Source organism: Chiloscyllium plagiosum, unplaced genomic scaffold (genome assembly GCF_037043375.1).
Source record: "Chiloscyllium plagiosum isolate Xiang-an unplaced genomic scaffold, Cpla_swu_hap1 HiC_scaffold_17, whole genome shotgun sequence".
Classification (NCBI taxonomy): Eukaryota; Metazoa; Chordata; class Chondrichthyes; order Orectolobiformes; family Hemiscylliidae; genus Chiloscyllium; species Chiloscyllium plagiosum.
In genome coordinates, this window is record NW_028270155.1 from 35,593,941 (window position 1) to 35,614,061 (window position 20,121).

General features: G+C 39.5%; 1 protein-coding gene across 6 annotated transcripts in view; it reads right to left on the bottom strand.

Annotated features, from left to right (window-relative positions):
* Positions 1–20,121, bottom strand: part of banp (BTG3 associated nuclear protein) — a 258,865-nt gene that overhangs the window by 62,521 nt on the left and 176,223 nt on the right. For all 6 annotated transcript variants that reach the window (XM_087995834.1, XM_087995836.1, XM_043706808.2 and 3 more), the window contains exon 11: positions 11,550–11,594. In XM_087995834.1, coding sequence (XP_087851960.1) covers positions 11,550–11,594 — 45 coding nt within the window. The remainder of the gene's footprint in view (positions 1–11,549; positions 11,595–20,121) is intronic.

Genomic DNA, 20,121 nt, shown 5'->3' on the forward strand with positions numbered 1-20,121 from the left:
CAGCCAACCAACTTTCAATCCAAGTTAGTACTTTGCCCCCAATACCATGCGCCCTAGGTTTGCTCAATAACCTCCTATGTGGGACTTTATCAAAAGCTTTCTGAAAGTCCAGGTACACTACATCCACTGGATCTCCCTCGTCCATCTTCAGAGTTACATCCTCAAAAAAGTCCAGAAGATTAGTCAAGCATGATTTCCTCTTCATAAATCCATGCTCACTCTGACCTATCCTGTTACTACTATCCAGATGTGTCGTAATTTCATCCTTTATAATAGACTCCAGCAACTTTCCCACCACTGAAGTCAGACTAACTGGTCTATAATTTCCTGCTTTCTCTCTCCCATCTTTCTTAAAAAGTGGTACAACATTAGCCACCCTCCAATCCGCAGGAACTGATCCCAAATCTATCGAACTCTGAAAAATAATCACCAATGCATCCACGATTTCTTGAGCCACCTCCTTCAGTAACTTGGGATGTAGACCATCAGGCCCCGGGGACTTATCAACCTTCAGACTTAACAGTCTCTCCAACACCAATTCCTGGCAAATATAAATTCCCTTAAGTTCAGGTCCTTCAGCCACTGTTAACTCAGGGAGATTGCTTGTGTCTTCCCCAGTGAACACAGATCTGAAGTACCAATTCAATTCTTCTGCCATTTTTTTGTTCCCCGTAATATATTCCCCTATTTCTGTCTTCAAGGGCCCAATTTTAGTCTTAACCATTTTTTTGCCTTTCACATACCTAAAAAAGCTTTTACTATCCTCCTTTATATTTTTGGCCAGTTTATCTTCGTACCTCATTTTTTCTCTGCGTATTTCCTTCTTAGTAATCCTCTGTTCTTCTTTAAAAGCTTCCCAGTCCTCCGTTTTCCCACTTATCTTTGCTATGTTATACTTTTTCTCTTTTAACTTTATATGTTTCTTAACTTCCCTCGTCAGCCACGGCCACCCATGCCTCCTCCTAGGATCTTTCTTCCTTTTTGGAATGAACTGATCCTGCATCTTCTGCATTATACACAGAAATATCTGCCATGTTCTTCCACTGTCATCCCTGCTAAGGTATTGCACCATTGAACTTTGGCCAGCTCCTCCCTCATAGCTCCATAGTTCCCTTTATTCAACAGAAACATTGTCACTTCCGATTGTACCCTCTCCCTCTCAAATTGCAGATTGAAGCTTATTGTATTATGGTCACTACTTCCCAATGGCTCCTTCACTTCGAGGTCGCTGATCAATTCTGGTTCGTTGCACAATACCAGATTCAGAATTGCCTTCTCCCTGGTAGGCTCCAGCACCAGCTGTTCTAAGAATCCATCTCGGAGGCACTCCACAAAGTCTCTTTCTTGAGGTCCAATACCATCCTGATTCTCCCAGTCTACCTGCATGTTGAAATCCCCCATAACAACTGTAGTAACATCTTTGCGATTTCAGTTCCTGATTCACTAACATCCGACATCCAGACTAGTGTTTGGGGGCCTGTAGATAACTCCCAAGAGGGTCTTTTTACCTTAGAATTTCTCAGCTCTATCTACACTGACTCTACATCCCCTGATTAGGGCTAGTTTGATGATTTCTTTGCTTTCCAGATTCCTGTCTCTACTTTTGCCTGTAAGGCAAATGGTACAGGGCGGAATTGCTTTCTGATCAACGTGTAAGGTGTCTTAGCTGCTTTAATAGTCTCTGAAAAACTTCCAGGCAATTAGATAGAACTTCACTCAGGCAGTCATCAAAAAAGATATCGAGCCAATCAAGGTGAATCTTTCTCAAAGTATTTTGTCCCATCAAACCTGTTCCTGAACCTTCTAATACTGGTAACTGAAGTAGCTGTTTGTCATAAGAAACCAGAATCGAGGTGGTACCCTTAATCTGTAAAGGCTCCCTGGTATAGATTCTCAATCTAGCCAAGGTATTGCATGTCCAGAAAGAATTTTGTAAAAGACTAGTTCCGTGATCACTGAAATGGTCACGCCAGTATTGACTCCATTAGTACCCAGTGACCATTTATCTAGACATTGGTTTTGATTAGAAACAACAAATGCTGCAGATTACAGCAGGTCAGGGAGCAGCCATGGAGCTGGAAATGTGTTGCTGGAAAAGCGCAGCAGGTCAGGCAGCATCCAGGGAACAGGAGAATCGACGTTTCGGGCATAAGCCCTTCTTCAGGAATGAGGAAAGTTTGTCCAGCAGGCTAAGATAAAAGGTAGGGAGGAGGGACTTGGGGGAGGGGCATCAGAAATGTGATAGGTGGAAAGAGGTCAAGGTGAGGGTGATAGGTCAGACTGGGGTAGGGGTGGAGAGGTCGGGAAGAAGATTGCAGGTTAGGAAGGCGGTGCTGAATTCGATGGATTTGACTGAGACAGGCTGGGGGGAGGGGAAATGAGGAAACTGGTGAAATCCGAGTTCATCCCTTGTGGTTGGAGGGTTCCTAGGCGGAAGATGAAGCGTTCTTCCTCCAACCGTCATTTTGTTGTGGTCTGATGATGGAGGAGTCCAAAGACCTGCATATCCTTGGTGGAGTGGGAGGGGGAATTGAAATGTTGAGCTACAGGGTGGTTGGGTTGGTTGGTCCGGGTGTCCCAGAGGTGTTCTCTGAAACGCTCCGTAAGTAGCCGGCCTGTCTCCCCAATATAGAGGAGGCCATATCGGGTGCAGAGGATGCAATAGATGATATGTGTTTGGAGGTGCAGGTGAATCTGTGGCGGATAGGGAAGTTTCTTTTGGGGCCTTGGAGGGAGGTGAGGGGGGAGGTGTGGGCGCAAGTCTTGCACCTACTGCGGTTGCAGGGGAAGGTGCCGGGAGTGGAGGTTGGGTTGGTGGGGGGGTGTGGATCTGACGAGGGAGTCACGGAGGGAGTGGTCTTTACGGAATGCTGATAGGGGAGGGGAGGGAAATATATCCTTGGTGGTGGGGTCCGTTTGGAGGTAGCGGAAATGACGGCGGATGATGCGCTGTACATGGAGATTGGTGGGGTGGTAGGTGAGGACCAGTGGGGTTGGAGGGGCGGGGTTCAAGGGCGGAGGAGCGGGAAGTGGAAGAGATGCAGTGGAGGGCATCGTCGACCACGTCGGGGGGGAAAATTGCGGTCCTTGAAGAAGGAGGCCATCTGGGTTGTGCGTTTTTGGAACTGGTCCTCCTGGGAGCAGATGCAGTGGAGTCGAAGGAATTGGGAGAATGGGATGGCGTTTTTACAGGGGGCAGGATGGGAGGAGGTGTAGTCCAGGTAGCTGTGGGAGTCGGTCGGTTTGTAGTAGATGTCCATGTTGATTCGGTCGCCTGAGATAGAAATAGAAAGGTCGAGGAAGGGGAGGGAGGAATCTGAGACTGTCCAGGTGAATTTGAGGTCGGGGTGGAAAGTGTTGGTGAAGTGGATGAACTGTTCAACCTCCTCGTGGGAGCACGAGGCGGCGCCGATACAGTCATCGATGTAGCAGAGGAAAAGGTGGGGGGTGGGGCCAGTGTAGTTGCGGAAGATGGATTGTTCCACATATCCTACGAAGAGGCAGGCATAGCAGCCATGGAGAGCAAGCCAATGTTGAGTCTGAAAGACTGTTCATTAGTTTATTTTGATTGGTTCAGATTTGGATGTTGGTAAGCAATTTAATTAGATTAGATTACTTACAGTGTGGAAACAGGCCCTTCGGCCCAACAAGTCCAGACCGACCAGCCGAAGCGCACCCACCCATACCCATTCTCCTCCATTTACCCCTTCACCTAACACTACGGGCAATTTAGCGTGGTCAATTCACCTAACCTGCACATTTTTGGACTGTGGGAGGAAACCGGAGCACCTGGAGGAAACCCACGCAAACATTGGGAGAATGTGCAAACTCCACACAGTCAGTCGCCTGAGGCGGGAACTGAACCCGGGTCTCTGGCGCTGTGAGGCAGCAGTGCTAATCACTGTGCCACCGTGCCGCCCTAATTGTTCCAACCCAGACATAAGTGGATACCAACCTAGTAATTCTCTTACTCAGTTTAGGCCCAGAGGGTCTCTTTAGCTGTCTTGAGTCTGTATACCAGCAGCAACTACAATGGCTTGCCAGCCTGGATCCTGAAGAAAATTTTAACAGTTTGGCTGAGGCTTGTTTTGGGATTTTGCTGTGGACTGACCTAGAGTCCTCTCTGTTCAGGATATTGGGTCCTGAGTGAGGCTATGCAATTTCCTTCACTCAAGTGATGTTCCCCAAGTTCAGTCAGACAGCGAGGGTGTCCCCTCAATCTGAATATCTTGCACATGAAGTCCAGTTAGGCTTCAGCTAATAGGTGCTTTTGCATGGTTACATCATTCATCCCACATAGTAAATGGAATCTCAGCATCTCATTAAGGGTTAAATCAAAGTCACATGCTTCTGCCAGTCATTTTAACCTTGTCAAAAATCCTGATAAGGATTCTCCTGGTTCTCAAATTGCCAAGTAAGAGCAAAAGCAACTCAGAACTGGAAGAGGCTTGGGATTGTAATATTCCTTTACTCAACCCATCAACACTTGAAAAATTTTAATATCTGATGCCCATTGGAAAATTTGACTCCTAATAACCAAAAAGTTGTCAGGAGAATTGTGTGTTGCTCATGTGCAGTAGCAAGGAGGAGTGCTGAGGCCTCAGTAATTTACAATCTATATTAATGGCTTAGATGAAGTTGCTGATGATACAAACTCAGTGAAAAGGTAAGCTGGTGGGAGGCCACAGGGGAGTAGCAAAGAGATATGGGCAGGCTACATGATCAAATGTGTGACAAGACAGCAGATGGAATATAATATGAGGAAATGTGAAGTAAGAAGTACAAAATCAGAATTTTTTTTGCTTTTAAAGTGAAACTAGCAAATTTTGATGTTCAAAGGTATCTGGGTAGATTCATACAGGTACAAGCAAGTCATAGGATGAGGAGGTTGTTCTTCGATAAGAGCTGAGTAAATTGGGCCTACATTCTCCGTAGTTTATAAGAATGAGAGGTAATCACATTGAAACGTACAACTTTCTGAAGTGGCTTTTAAGAAACTGATTCTGCTAGTCAGGAAATTGGAAATATAGAGGCAGTCTTAGGTCAAGGAGTCAACTATTTGGGACTGAATTAAGAAGAGATACTTCACTCTGAGGGTTGTGACGGCTCCATTGCCACTTCTGGTTGCCATTTTCCTATGGAACTCTACCAACTCATTTAATCTATCTTTTTTGCCACCTTATCACTCTCACTAAAGCGATTGCATTTCTAACTTTTTCCATTTCTGATGAATTTTCACATCAGAATGATTAACTCTGTTCCTCTTTCCACATTCTGGCAGATGTGAGTATTTTCAACCGTTTCTGTTTTCTAGCAAGTGCAATATTTTGCATTAGTAAAACACTTTGACACTGTTTTATTTTTAAAAACCTGTTTGGACATGTAATGACATACTTCAAGGGCAGGTGTGATTGGGACATTTTACTGTGCCCCAAGACTTTTGTGTCTTCTATAATATATAGGGATGAGTGATTCCTGAGTTAATGCCCGTCAACTACATACAATTATAAACAATTAATATATTACCAAAGCTGAACAACACCAACCTTCAACAGGTTCTCCACATAGCTGAAGCTATTCATTTATGGTAAATGTCTTCTGCATTCTCTCCAAGGTCTTAAGTGTATAGCTCAGAACCAGACAGAATCCCAGCAGAGGTCCAAAAAATGTTTTATAAAGATATAGCATAATTTCCTTGTTTTGTATTCTATTCCTCTATTAATAAACACAAAGTTTTCAAATTTTCCTCAACTTATCCAGCCATTTTCAAAGGTTAACATACACTAAGCATGTCCAAATCCTCCCAAAACTGCTATACACATTGCTCATGCACACAATTCTGCTAAGCTTTATATCTGTAAATTTGGCAATATTAAATTTGGCCGCCACATCATTATACCTCTTTGGGTAGTGCGCTGGAAATAAGGGCCTCATTCCTGATTAAGTGCTCCTGCCCGAAATGTCAATTTTCCTGCTCCTCGGATGCTGCCGGACCTGCTGTGCTTTTCCAGCACCACTCTAACCTTGTCACTGGAAAGAAAGACCCACTTTTCCTGAAATCATCACAAAAGTGGAAATCTTTATAAAAGTATGTAAAGTTCCCCAATTTACCTGTTGTTTGGATTAATGTTGACAAAAAGCATAGAGCAGATTTCTGTACCAGACAATGTTGACTATTTACTAAAATATTCGAGGAGAAAGTGCGGGCTGCAGATGCTGGAGATCAGAGCTGAAAATGTGTTGCTGGAAAAGCGCATTCCTGAAGAAGGGCTTATGCCCGAAACGTCGATTCTCCTGTTCCTTGGATGCTGCCTGACCTGCTGCGCTTTTCCAGCATCACATTTTCAGCTATTTACTAAAATACATTGATTTAAGCTACAGATAAATGATTATGAACAAACATCATAAAACTCTACTAATTAAAACTCTAATCCACATACAAACGCCTCTCCAGCACACACAGGTAGGAAGAAGAAGTATGTCATGGGCAGAGGTAAAATCTGGAAAGATATTTCAATGGACTCTACTCACAGGAATCACAGAGATTGTACTTTTAGCTTGTCAGGACAAGCTGGTTCACACTTTAAAAAGTTTTAACTTACTGATTAAGAGCTACAGCTTACAGCAACTGAGAAAAAAATAAAGTGGCTATAAATATAGTCACAACTGCTCTTTCCTTCCAGAGATTCAATGGTTGCTGCCAAAACATTCACAGCCCAAATCTTGAAGTCAATCACAGTTAATGGCAGGCAGAAGGCCTTTGTCATCAATAACTGGTCAGTAGTTCACAGACCAATCAGCTCCTTGTTATCAGTCAACTATCATACACAATCTCCACACTCCAGCTCATCTGTAACTAGGTTTCCACTACTGCTTAAACAACTAGTTACATAAACATCCTCGAATATTCAATGCACAATTAAAAACAGGCTAAACATAACTTTGTGACAATTCAGTGGCTTCTTTAATGTAAGCTACCCATAACAAAAGTGCTCAAAGGATTTTGTAGCCCACTCAGATACAAAGAAAACTTCAAGGGAACATTGGTCAATGACCTCTGGCTTTGGATCCGTTCTAGCTGCCTCAGGGCAAACCAAAGTTGTAATACAGATGCGAAAGGTGGTGTTAGGACCTTGTAAAGGAAGTGATTCATGCCTGATTCAGTATTGGTAAGGGATGCCTCTTGTCTTTACCAAAGATGGTGAGCAGCACATTTCAAGCGAGAGATTATGTTCGCATTCCCCCAACTAGGTTATGTGACACAATTGAACCCCCAAGATGTTTTTTGGGAAAAGAATATAAATTTCTTGCTGGGGTCGGTGAAGACATTGAAGAGAATAGTGTCCATGGCAAAAGACGCCTGATATCGTAGTCCTATGAATTGCTCTTGCAGCTGCTACAGATCCCTTGAGGTCTTTTCTTAACTTCTTTAGTATTTTAATCATTAACATCTGGTATCTCATACTCGTAATCATTTTGTGAGTTCTTAAGATGAATAGTTCTTTCATTGGTTGTAACATAATTGAATTTATGTAGCACCTTCAATACAATAAAACATCCCTAGGTACCACACAAAAAATACTATCAAATGAAACTGACAATGACCCACACAAGGAGATAGTAAGACAGGTTTCCAAAAACCTGATTAAAGAGATATGTTTTAAGGAACAAAGAGGCAGAAACGTTTAAGAACAGAATCCCAGAGCTTTGGGCCAAGACAGCTGAACATACCCTTCGCTTGACATAGTAATTAAAATTGGGGAAGCATGAAAGTCCAAAATTGCAGGGCGCATGGACCTGAAAGGCTTACAGAGCTGGAGGAGGGTACAAAGATAGGGAGGAACTTTAAAACTAAGATGATATTTTTAAAATCAAGGCAATAAGGTTAGAAAGCATAGGGTGATGGGTGAACTTAGTATAAGAAAGGATGAAGGCAGCATTGTGGAGGAAATCAAGTTTACAGAGGGCAGAAGATAGGAAGCCAGCCAAGAATACACTTCAGTGATCTAAACCACAGATCAAGGGTTTCCACAGCAACTGAGTGAAGGCAAGGGCAGAGCTGGCTGATATTATGCAGACACCCTTGATGATGGAGCAGACATCTGATCAGAAGTTTTCAGGAACAACAAGACGCTAAGGCCTTTATGAAGAATGAACTACATAGAAAGCAGTATTAATACTGCAGACAGATTAACTTGATCATATTTGTTTAGTTACTGAAAATATTGCTTCAGATAGGCAAATATGGTTATACGTAGCCAAACTCACATACCACTTGGGAGGATCATAAAAAATGCAGGGTACCCAACAAGATTAATACCTCATGAAATGAAGTTAAGAAAAGCAAACAGTAAAAACTTTTTTTTTGATAAACACTACCTACTTGAGCATGCCAGGCCATAAATTTTCAAATGCAACCAAATAAAACAGTACGCAGTTTGTGGTTGGGAATGTGAGTGAGATCCGTAATTCAAAATAAAGTTTCTTACAAATAAGGTCTACAAAGCACAACTTAACTTCCAGAAATCAGGCACAGTTCTTTAAATCGTATGGGGGTATAAGTTTGAATTGTTAACTGTCTCTAAGTTTCCATATCTTGAGCTGATTGAAAAATTAAGGCTATATCTCTCATTGGAGGGTGTTTGAGTGGGCCAATGTTGCTCAAGATGGTTAGTCCAAAACTCCATAATGCACATCAAAATTTGTCAAGAAGGAATCAGAAGCATTGCATAACTGACATTCGTTATCACTGTGGTAAACACAACATCCGGTTATCCTATTCGCCACATGGAAAAATTGTAAATCTGAACCTTTAGTCTAAATGTACTCAGTTCAAAATACTGTAGAGAACATCTGCTGGTAGAACAAATAGTTAAGGGTGAAATAAGATCGAGACGATATATGAAATAATCATATTCTGTCTCAAACTCTTTGTGTGGTATCAGAGCAACAGCCAATGTATCCTTGTATTATAAAGTCAGGCAATTTGCCAAAAGATGAATCATTTTTACTTAAAATATAATCAGTGCTGTGATGCTGCCCTCTAATGAACTACAGAATGAAAATAAATCCTTAAGTATGCATGCTTGAAAAGCTATAACAGAGAAAATAACTTTAAATGTTTTCACAGTCAATTTCACTTAGTTAAAATCCAAACAAAAAAAAAACCCTTAACTACACTGGAGTATGCTGCATTTCAGAAAATCCCTATGACTGATTTTTCCCCGAGTGCTATTTATTGGTAAAATCATTATGCTCCGGAGAATTCTCCTCAGATACACATTTCAATTCATCTGCTATAATTGTGTAAAGCAAATGAAAATAACGGATTGTTGATCATTATAAAGTTATTTGTATAATGACACATTTGTATAATTAACAAATTAAAAATAGAAATTAATTTTAAAGATAATGCTTGTCAGTTGCTGTAATGAGGATGTGAAAAAGTGGCTGTTAACTCAAGAATTGGGTAATTAGTGATTTAATTTCGAAGTTAAAATCCAAACATTCAATTTTACCTTTTTAAAATTAACACTGTTATTCTTTTACCTCCATTTTACACCATGCTAATCATTTCAAATGCCAGCTGTATACCCAAAGGCAGAAATTCCACTGAGCGTTGCCATCATCAATATATAGTTAAAACATTATAATTAGAGGTATAAGAGTCATTGAATCATTAGTTGCACAGAAGGCCATTCAACTCATCAATGTATGCCAACTCCCTGTTCCTCAATTGGTTCCTGTAGACCTGTAAGTTTTTCATCAAATACCAAACTAATTTCCCTTTGAAATCATTGATAGTCTTGAAATCCACCAACCCAATGGACAGCAAATTCCAGATCATATTGTGTGGATGTTGTCTGGCATATTAATTTCTGATCTTGTGAGCAGCAGGTCAGTAAGTGGTAACAAAGAAATAAGGAAGAAGAGTACCTTAGGTCAGCCAGCACTTACATGCTGATCAGGCCTCCAAAATGTTGTAATACAATTTCTGCTGGTTAACAAAAAATTGTAACAAAGACGAAAATCCATTAGTTTTCTTCAATGCAATGTTTTTGCTTCGAAATGACATTTTATAGAAATAGGGTCATAAAATCATAGAGACATACAGTATTTGGTCCAACTTGGCCTTGCTGACCAGATATCCTAAATTAATCTAGTCCCATTTTCCAGCATTTGGCCCATATTCTTTTAAATTCTTCCTACTTATAAACCCATCCAGATACCTTTTAAATGTTGTTACTGTACCAGCTGATTCCATCACACACCACCCTGTGTGAAAATGTTGCCCCTTAGATCCTTTTTCAATCTTTCCCCTTTCACCTTAAATCTGTGCCCTCTAGTTTCATGACCTCCCAATTCCTATAATCAATGCACTGACCAATAAAGGTAAGCACACCAAACACCACCTTCACTATCCTACCTACATGAGACTCCACTTTCAAGGAACTATAAACCTGCACTCCAAGGTTCCTTTGTTCAGCAACATTCCCCAGGATCTTACCATTAAAAGTGTATAAGTTCTGCCCTGATATGCCTTTCCAAAATGCAGCACCTCACATTCATCCAAATTAAACTTCATCTGCCATTCCGTAGCCTATTAGCCAGCCTGATCAGGATCCTGTTGTACTTCTTCACTTACACCTCTCAATTTTCAACAAACACATCTAAACACATATGGAACTGATTGTGGTCAACCCAGACAACATATTCCACTGAAGGTGACAGATTTGAACTTTTGGATAAGAGATGGAGGAGGACATGAAAAATAACTTTTTTTTAAATGTGAAAACATGAAGTGCTGAAGGCCAGGATCACATAGCTTACAAGATGTTGTAAAGCATAACTAAATGTAGCTAAAACATCACTGCAGACAATTAAGCATTATTAATGCACAAAGTAGATTTCAAGTACTGGCACCCTACATTGCCAAACAGATATACATTTTTTCTTCTTCATTCATGCTATGGAATTATTGTCCATCCTCGAATGTTGCTAGGTGATATTATATGTGTTAAAATAAATTTAAAATTAGCAATATTCTCCTTGAAAATTCAGTTTCACATAAAAAAATTATCAATGCATAGTACATTTACGTTCTGCTTTTTTTAAGTGACTGATATAGTACATTATAAGGATGGAATGCACAAGAAACAATGTTTGTAAATAACTTCAATCAACTTTTCATGATGCTAATGAGAGCAACAAATATTACATTAATGTAGCATTAATTGAAATAAATGATTTCCTAACTAAAAACTGCCCTTTGTTAATTACAGCTTTTCAAATACTCAAGTATACCAAATTCACTACAATGACATTAAAGAATATCTAGTTTGCAAGGCATGCACTAAAATTGTCCGTAGTGTTAGGTGCATCAGTCAGAGGGAAATAGTCTGGTGGGTTACTCTTCGGAGGGTCAGTATGGATATGTTGGGCTGAAGGGCCTGTTTCCACACTGTAGAGAATCTAATCTAATCTAATCCAATATGCTCATCATTATTTGTCAAACATGTAAAACAATATCATTTGACAAAAGTACCTACCTGGCCATCTTGACTAACATGAACCTGGTGTATTTGGAGATTGCCCTTAAAAACAAAAGGAATAAAAAATACATCACTTAGATCAACAGCTTTTTCATCTAGCAGTTTACATCATTCACCAACTTGGTGGCTGTCTTCTCTTTGAGATATTCATACAAGGATTTATTAGTTCACTGGGTAAATGCAACAGATATAGGCACTAACCAATCCTCTTAGAATGAGAGACAATGCGTTCTTGTGCCCACTGTTAAATCATACTGGTAATGAATTTTCAGTTCTACATGCATTGAAATCATCAGTAGATTCAAACTTCCCAAGTTTTAAGGGACTTCATCATGAGTTGGAACAAATCTCTACAGTGGTGGATTAACTGCAATGTGGTGCATACAAGCGAGCAGATCAACAGCAACTTCTTCGATAAAATGAAACAGAAATGCTGAAAACAAAGCAGGTAAATCAGCATCTGTGAAGGGAAAACATTGATCAGTTTTAGATGCACATATCTTTCAGAGTTCCATTTAAAGTAACCATCTTATTATGAAGCATAGCTATGAACCCATTACAAGCAAACACTCGAGTTAAGTTGTGAATATATTACTGTTGACGATGACATTTTGCAAAGCTTTTTGCCTTGAATGAATATCAAATATAAAGGGGAACAACATTTTATATTGTCTAACAGAGTACTGACTGGATGGATTGGTAGAGATGTTGCAAAGCGGAATGCACTCATTAAATGATGGTTGTAAACTAATTACCAGGCAGGGTGACTTTGTTTGGTCAACTCATTATCCTGAGAAATGATCCAGGGGATGGATGATGTATTTTGTTAATTTGATATTGATGCAATATATATGTCTGCCTTTTATGTCTGTAAAGAAAGGGGCCCTGTCTATTAATTTGCACTGCTTCCAGTCTGCAAATGCACTACCTGAGAATCTAATTGACTATTTATAAATTGATTGCCAGCATAATTCTTATCATACTCAGGATTAATTAGCAAATGTTATAGAATCTTAAAATCTCATCTGATGTTAGACACTATTATTTAGCACAGTAGAGGCTTCATATATTGGAAAAAAGAGAAAACCAGTAAGAAAAATAGAAATTATAGTGCATAACTGGTCAAACAAGATGTTTCCTGAATGAATATATCAATAAAGAAAGGACTTAAATATAAATTTATAAATCTAGAAACTGAAGAAATTTCATCAATAAAATTGAAATAGCAACATGCCAGAAGCTTCAGAGTAAATTAAATTGGAAAAAGGAACTGACTGAAAATTGAAAGATGACAGAGGACATCTGAATGATAGAAGCAAAATACTACAATGATGAGAACCTGAAAACAAACACAGAATACTGGAGAAATTCAGCAGTTCTGGCAGCATCTATGCAGACAGAAACAGTTTAGTGCTTTGATTCTGGTATGACTTCTTTAGAACTGCTATTCTGAACTCTCGTTTAAAGTAATTACAGATTCAAAACTTAAAATCTGTTCTTTTCTCTGAGCTTCTCCAGCAGTTTCCACATTTGTTTAAAATGATAAGAGTTAGACAAATAATCAAAATAAAATTATACAGGAAAATTAAAACAAATTCAAAATTGATATTGTTCAACTTCACTGCCAAATTAGAATGAGGGTTATTCTTGCTACCGAACACTTGCGTTCATTGGGAGTTCAAACCAAGTTAAAAATATTCTGCTATCTCTTGCACGTATTAACAGAGAAGGACAACATGGCTATGACATATAGACTGGTAAAATATGCTGACTCATGTTATTGATGATTTATAATCCATAGCACTCTGGATGAGTGCTCTGGCTTTTCAATTCTGATTAAGTCGGTTAAAAACTACCACTATCTTTTCTGATTGTCACTCGGGTTTGTTTTACTCTTGCAACCTCAAGCAGTTGTTTGTTTTCTGATCTGTTTATGCAACTTAAAAAATGTTTTCTTGAGACAGCAAGCGAATATACTGAGGCCCAGCAATTCTAGCTTCAACAGAACAACGAGGCATCGTTTGAAATGCTGTAGTTCTAAGGAACTGCCGACTGGAGAAAAGAATGACATGTGACCTATAAATTTTTACGGGCCCTACTGGCATCCTAGACTACCATATGTGAGGAATGTGCTTCCAGCTGCAAAAATGAGCTCTGAAATTCAGAGCTTTAATGACAACTGGAGTCACTGCAGCATATCCTTAAGGCTGGGAGTTATGTGGATAGTACATTCAGAGAGCAGTTCACATTGCAGCCTAAAAGTACAGAGGAAGGAAGGTGACCTTCAGGCAGTCCAAGAGAGACAGGCAGGGAGTGCAGGACTCTCTTGATGAGCCACTCACAAATTCGTTCTCCATGTTGGAATCTGATGAGGGTGCTGATTTCTCAGGGGAGTGCAGATAGAGCCAGGTTTGTGGCGCTGCCAGTGGCTCAGCTGTATGTGAGGAGAGAAAGAGAAGTAGGAATGATAGTGACAGGCAATTCTCTAATTAGGGGAACAGTCATTTCTGTGGACATCAATCTGACTCCAGGATGGTATGTTGCCTTCCCAATGCCAGGGTCCACGATATCAGAGTGGCTGGAGGACATTCTTCTGAAAGATGATGACCAGCCAAAGCTTGTGGTCCATGTTCCGAGAATCACAGAATTCCTTCAGCGCAGATAGAGGCCATTTGGCCCACTGAGTCTGCATGATCCTCTGAACAGTGTCACATCTAGATCCCAGAGAATGGCATGCAACAATCCACACTAAAAAAAATTAGTTGGCAGAGAGCAGATGTCAATGAGGTAAGATTAGAGTTGGGCAGGGTTGACTGGAAAGAGAGGTTGGCACGTCAAACAATAAGTGAATAATGGATCATTTTCAAATAGGAGATTGTTTGGGTACAGTCAAAATGAAACCCCTCAAATGGGAATAGCAAAGCCCTGGATATCAAAGGAAATAAAGATTTTTCTTAAAAGTGTGCTTATAACAAGTGTCAGGTTGAAAATGAAATTGACAACCACAAGAAATACCACAGGGTCAGCGAAGAGGGGAGAAAGTAAATAAGAGAAACAAAGAAGAATTATGAACAAAGATTGGCATTCAACATAAAGAGGAGTCCTAAAGTCTGCTATAGCCAAAGTAAAAAAGTGATAAAAGGAGGGCCAATTTGGACCAAAAAGTAGATTTACACCTGGAGGCAGGGGGCATGGCTAAAATGTTAAATAGATACTTTGCATCTGTCTTTTCAAAAAAAGAGATACTACCCAGGTTATAATGATAGAGGAGAAAACTCAGTCACTAGAAGGCTGAAAATAAATAGGGCAGAAGTGTTGACCAGACTGTTGGTGCTTAAAGTTGACAGGCACCAGGACCAGATGAGGTGCATCCAACGATTATGAAGGAAGAAAGAGTGCAAATTGCACAGGACTAGCTGAAATGTTTCAGCCTTCCCTAGACTTGGGGGCAGATGCCAGAAGACTGCAAAATTGTGAATATTACTGCCTTCTTCAAGAAAGGTTGTAAGGATAAGCCAAACAAATAGAGACCATTCAGTTTAACTTCAGTGGTGGGGAAGTTTCAACAGACAACTTTTCAGAATTGAATTAGTACATATATAGAAAAAAATGAGTTGATTAGGAACGGTTAGCATGCATCTCTAACTGGGAAATCATGTTTAAGTAACTTGCTGGAGTATTTTTTAAGATGTAACAGAAAGGCTCAATGAGGGGAATGCTGTTATATAGACTTTCAAAAGGCATTTAATATAGTATCACAGCAGATCTGAGGAAGATTATAGGTTATGGAATAAAAGGGTTAGTAGCAACACTTATTCTGTCTTTGAGCATGCTTTCAATCCCTTTTTGAATTTGTGCCAACTTTAGAAGGTTCAGTCTGTAAGGATGTTGCTTAACTGGAACAACATTTCCTACATCTAGATTATGCATAATCATAATAGTACTTCCCATGCTTAATCCCATGCATCTCTCCATATGATTGTAATAACTCTTTCAGGTCATTTCAATTTTCCTCTGGAAGGGAGCTCGGTAATTGATCCCAATTTTTGAGAATTGCCTCATTGTCCAATTTCATTTGAGAAATGTCCAATTCAGTATCATTTACACTTAGTTTTTCATTCTGCATTGTAACCAGTAACATATTGTCTTTTTGCTTTCCTTCTCTAAAAAAAACCTTTTGAATATATTCACATGACACAGATTTCTTCCTATCTGGCATTCTTATCAAATAGTTCACCTCACTCATATCCCTTTCGATTTGATAAAGCCCACTAAACCTTGCTTTTGAAGGTTCACCTACCAGTGGTAGTAATACTAACACTTCAGCTCTTCCAGCATAACTACAAAATTTTGACTTCTTGTCTGCTTCCTATTTCATCACATGCTATGCTACTTTCAAATGCTGTCTACCCAATTCACCTGCTCTATTTAATCTTTCCCTAAAATTTGACACAGTCTAAATGTGTGGTCCATGAACTCTGAATCACCAGTTTCTCCTTAATTCATTTCAGTGGTCCTCTCATCTCATATCCAAAAGTAATTCAAATGAACTGAATTTGGTAGGTGCATTTGGTGCATTCCTAATTGCGACAAGTACAAATGGAATTCCTTTATTCCATCCTCTGGACACCCTTCAGTCCACAACACGGTCTTTAAAGTTTGATGCCACTGTTCTAATGCTTCCTGGAATTCTGGAAGGTATGCAGTGGATTTGAATTGTTTTATTCTCAAGCTATCCATAACTTCCTTGAATAATTTTGATATAAAATTTGAGCATTAATATGATTGTATCTCTATGGGTAGTCCAGATCTAATAAAAAATTTTAGTCACTTTTGCACAATTCTTTTAGCTATAGTCTTGCATAATGGAATGGCCTCTGGAAATCTAGTAGGCACATTCATTATGGTCAACAAATAATTGATTCTCACTTTGTTTTAGATGGGGTCCTACACAATCAATTAAGACTCTTTGAAAAAAGGTTCCTCAAATGCAGGTCTGGGTATTAGGGGTGCTCGCTCTATCACTACCTGAGGTTTTCCTGACACATATGATGTGCCTGGCAAAATTCAACCACATCTCTAAGCAGTCCAGGCCAATAAAAATGTTTGTATAGTTTGGCTAGAGTTTTCCTTACTCCCAAATGACTTCCGACTGGGAATTCATGTACTACCCACAACACCATCTTTCTATAACACACCGGTAGTACAACTTGATGAACCTCTGCCCATTTCTCATTAACCTGAATATGTCATGGTCTCCATTTCCTCATCAAGATTTCATTTCTAATTAAGTAGCATTCTTGGGTACACAATCTTCTGTGTATGCTTTTTGATACAACTACTTTAGTGTTTTATCTTCATGTTATAGTTCAGCTATAGCTTCTCTGAACTAAAAGTATCCATTTTGTCCCCTACCTGTTCTTGTTTTTTTTTCTCAACAATTTGATCAAACATACTTTCTGAAAACTGAACTTCAACTTCCTTACCTTGACTCATTGATCTCTCCTGTTTCAATCTGTGGCATTGTCACCTTATTACCACACAGTCAGGAAACATTTCATGATATACTTCCTGTGACATCTCAGTTGCCCGATTTTCCAATGGCTTTTCAATCACTGTGGACATCACTCCTACCTGTGATCCAGTATATCATGACCAAGGATAAACTGTATTTCCAGAATCAAGAATTTCTTTTACTCCTACTACCAATTCACCACTTTCACCGGACTCTCCAATCTCACTTTATATAATGGAAAAATACTCTTCTCACAAATGAATTACACATATTTACCACTTTTTCTGGCTTCTGAATTGTACTCCTTCTGAATGACATATCTCATCTCTCCCCAAAGACTGACTTGCTCTTGTATTTCTTAAAATTTTCATTTCTTTACCTAATTCATCTTGCATGCATGAGTTAGCCTTACCCACATAAGTAAATTCTTTAAAGAGATCTGGCACTTTCTTCTGAATCAACCCCGATCAGGTTGTACATTCTGTTGCAGCTTTTTAGCTTCCATTATGCTTTCCTTCGCGACTTCAACAAAACTCACTGGCTTATCCTGTTTTCCCGCATCTATCTTCCCAATACTTTTTCTAAATCACCAACACTGACTTCATGTGGCCTACTTTATTACAGTGAAAACAGCTTAAGTTTTTTTTTAAACTTCTTTCCCCTTCATGGGTTTCCCTTTTACCCTGTGGTAAACTATCATCAATGACATCTCCTTTTCCCTTGTCACCTGAGGATTTCTCTTTTCCCCAATTTTTATACCTCACAAATTGATTGAAATTGATGTCAAGAGCCAAACTTTGATTTTTAAACCAACCCATTATCATCTGCCATTTCCGTTGCTAATCTTGCAGTTTCAACTCTTGCTCTTCCACATGAGTTCTACTTCAGGAAGTGATTGTTTTGAACTCCTCCAAAATAATTGTCTAACAGCGTCATAGGTTTGCTCTATTTTCAATGTCTTCATCAACCTATCAACATGACTTTGTTTGATTCTTTCAATCTCTATGTACATTCGACCAGGTTCCCTCCTTAGATTCCTGAAATGTTGTCTATAGGCTTCTGGTACTATTTCATATGCACTTAAAACAGGATTTTCACCTCCTAACACACCCCAGATACCTTTTTTGAGAATAATGCAAATACCTCATTAGCTCTACCTAACAACTTTGTTTGGATCAACAATAGCCACATGTTCATCGGTCATTTCATTTGTTTTGCCACTTTCTCAAATGAAAGGAAAAGGTTTCTACATCCTTCTCATCAAACCATAGCATCACTTGGACATATTTTAAAAGATCCCCACCAGACCTGTGGCTACAATGGGACTGATCTCCATCACTGTCCTCATCACTCCTCCTAACTTTCACCTCTATCTCCACCATTTTAAGTTGACTTTCAGTTTTCAGTTCCAAACTCTCAGATTCATGTTCATGCTGCAGGCAGTAAAGAAGGAAAATAGTCTGTTGGCTTTCATTGCAAGAAGTTTCAAGTGCAGGAGCAGAGATGTGCTGTTGCAGTTACACAGGACCTCAGTAAGGCCACACCTCAAATACTGTACGCAGTTTAGGTCTCCTTTTCTGAGGAAGGATGCTCTTGCTCTCAAGGGAGTGCAGCCAATGTGGACTGACATACGAGGAGAGATCGACTAGGTTAGGATTGTTTTCGCTGGAGTTCAGATGAATTAGCGAGTCTGCCAAATCCAAAAGCTTTTCCTTGTTTACTTTCTGTACAATTCCCAAAGTGACTTCTTCCACCCCTACAAAAGTCTTAGTGATTGAAAGAGCCATTACTACACAAGGCACCCCCTATTTAAAGAAACTGAATGTAACACCCGAAAAGAAAACAACACTCACCACTTAATGTCTGTGAGTCTAATAATCTGAAATCCAACCAGGAACTAGAGATTTTAATCCCAACAAGAGCTCCCAATTTGTTATGGACCAGACCAAAGCTCCTCAAAATATTTTAAGAAGATAGTTTAGACCCCAATTTTTCTTAATTTTAAAGTCAATGTAAGACGTTGTGTTCCAGATGCAATTCAATTGGTCTGACTACCAGGTTTGAGGCAAAACACATTTTATTCTTTCATTATAGTTAAAATGCAAAATAAAGTAGTAGTGGAATAACAACTCGACTGGAAAACTTAACAGAATAATAGATTATTTAACTGCTAAACAGCAACTGTTCCATTACAGTAATATCCCAAAAACGCAGCCTTCACAAGGGAAAATTCAGTAAAATAGATTATTTACATGCAATTCTGGCAGCAGGAAGAGAACCTAAACTTTTAGCTGTAGCAAAGAGAGGAATAACAACTTCCACATCCAGTTTCAAGAACTACTGAAAGTTGAAGTAAAATACTGGTTCTGTGGGAGCTTGACCGCATCCCTTCTTACTGCTTCTCCTGTTCCATCTTTAAAAAGAACCCAAGGTTTCACAAGTTCTTTAATGAATTGGCTTGGAACAGACCACTCAACACTTCTGTCTCAACCTCTCTTTCGAAAAAAAGAACAAAATACACTTCTTAAAGCCATAATATTGTCATAACACAATGTAGAGTGTGGAGAAGCCGTTCGAGGAATGAGGAACTTCAGTTATGAGAACAGAAAGAAGTTTGGATTATTCTCCTTGGAGACAAGGCTAAGAGCAGATCTGATATAGATTTTCAAAACCATGAGAGGGCTGAATATGGCAGATACTGAATATGGAGAAACTGTTCATGCTAGTAAAAACAAGACCGCATGCCTTTGAAGTGAATGCCACAGATCAAGGATTAAGTGAGGAAAAAGCTTTTCGCTTGGTTATTAGTTAGGCGATGGAATGCACTATCTGGAAATGTGGTGGAGGTAAGTTCAGTTGAGGCATTCAACAGGGCATTGAGAGGATTATCTGGACAAAACATGTGAAACACTATGGGGAAAAGGTAAAAAGATTGGCATGAGGTAATGACACTCAATTAACAAGGTGCAGGCATAACAGGCCAAATCGCCTCCTTCTGCAACATAACACTTGTTTGATTCTGTTGGTGATTTTATCATCCACATTTCAAACAGT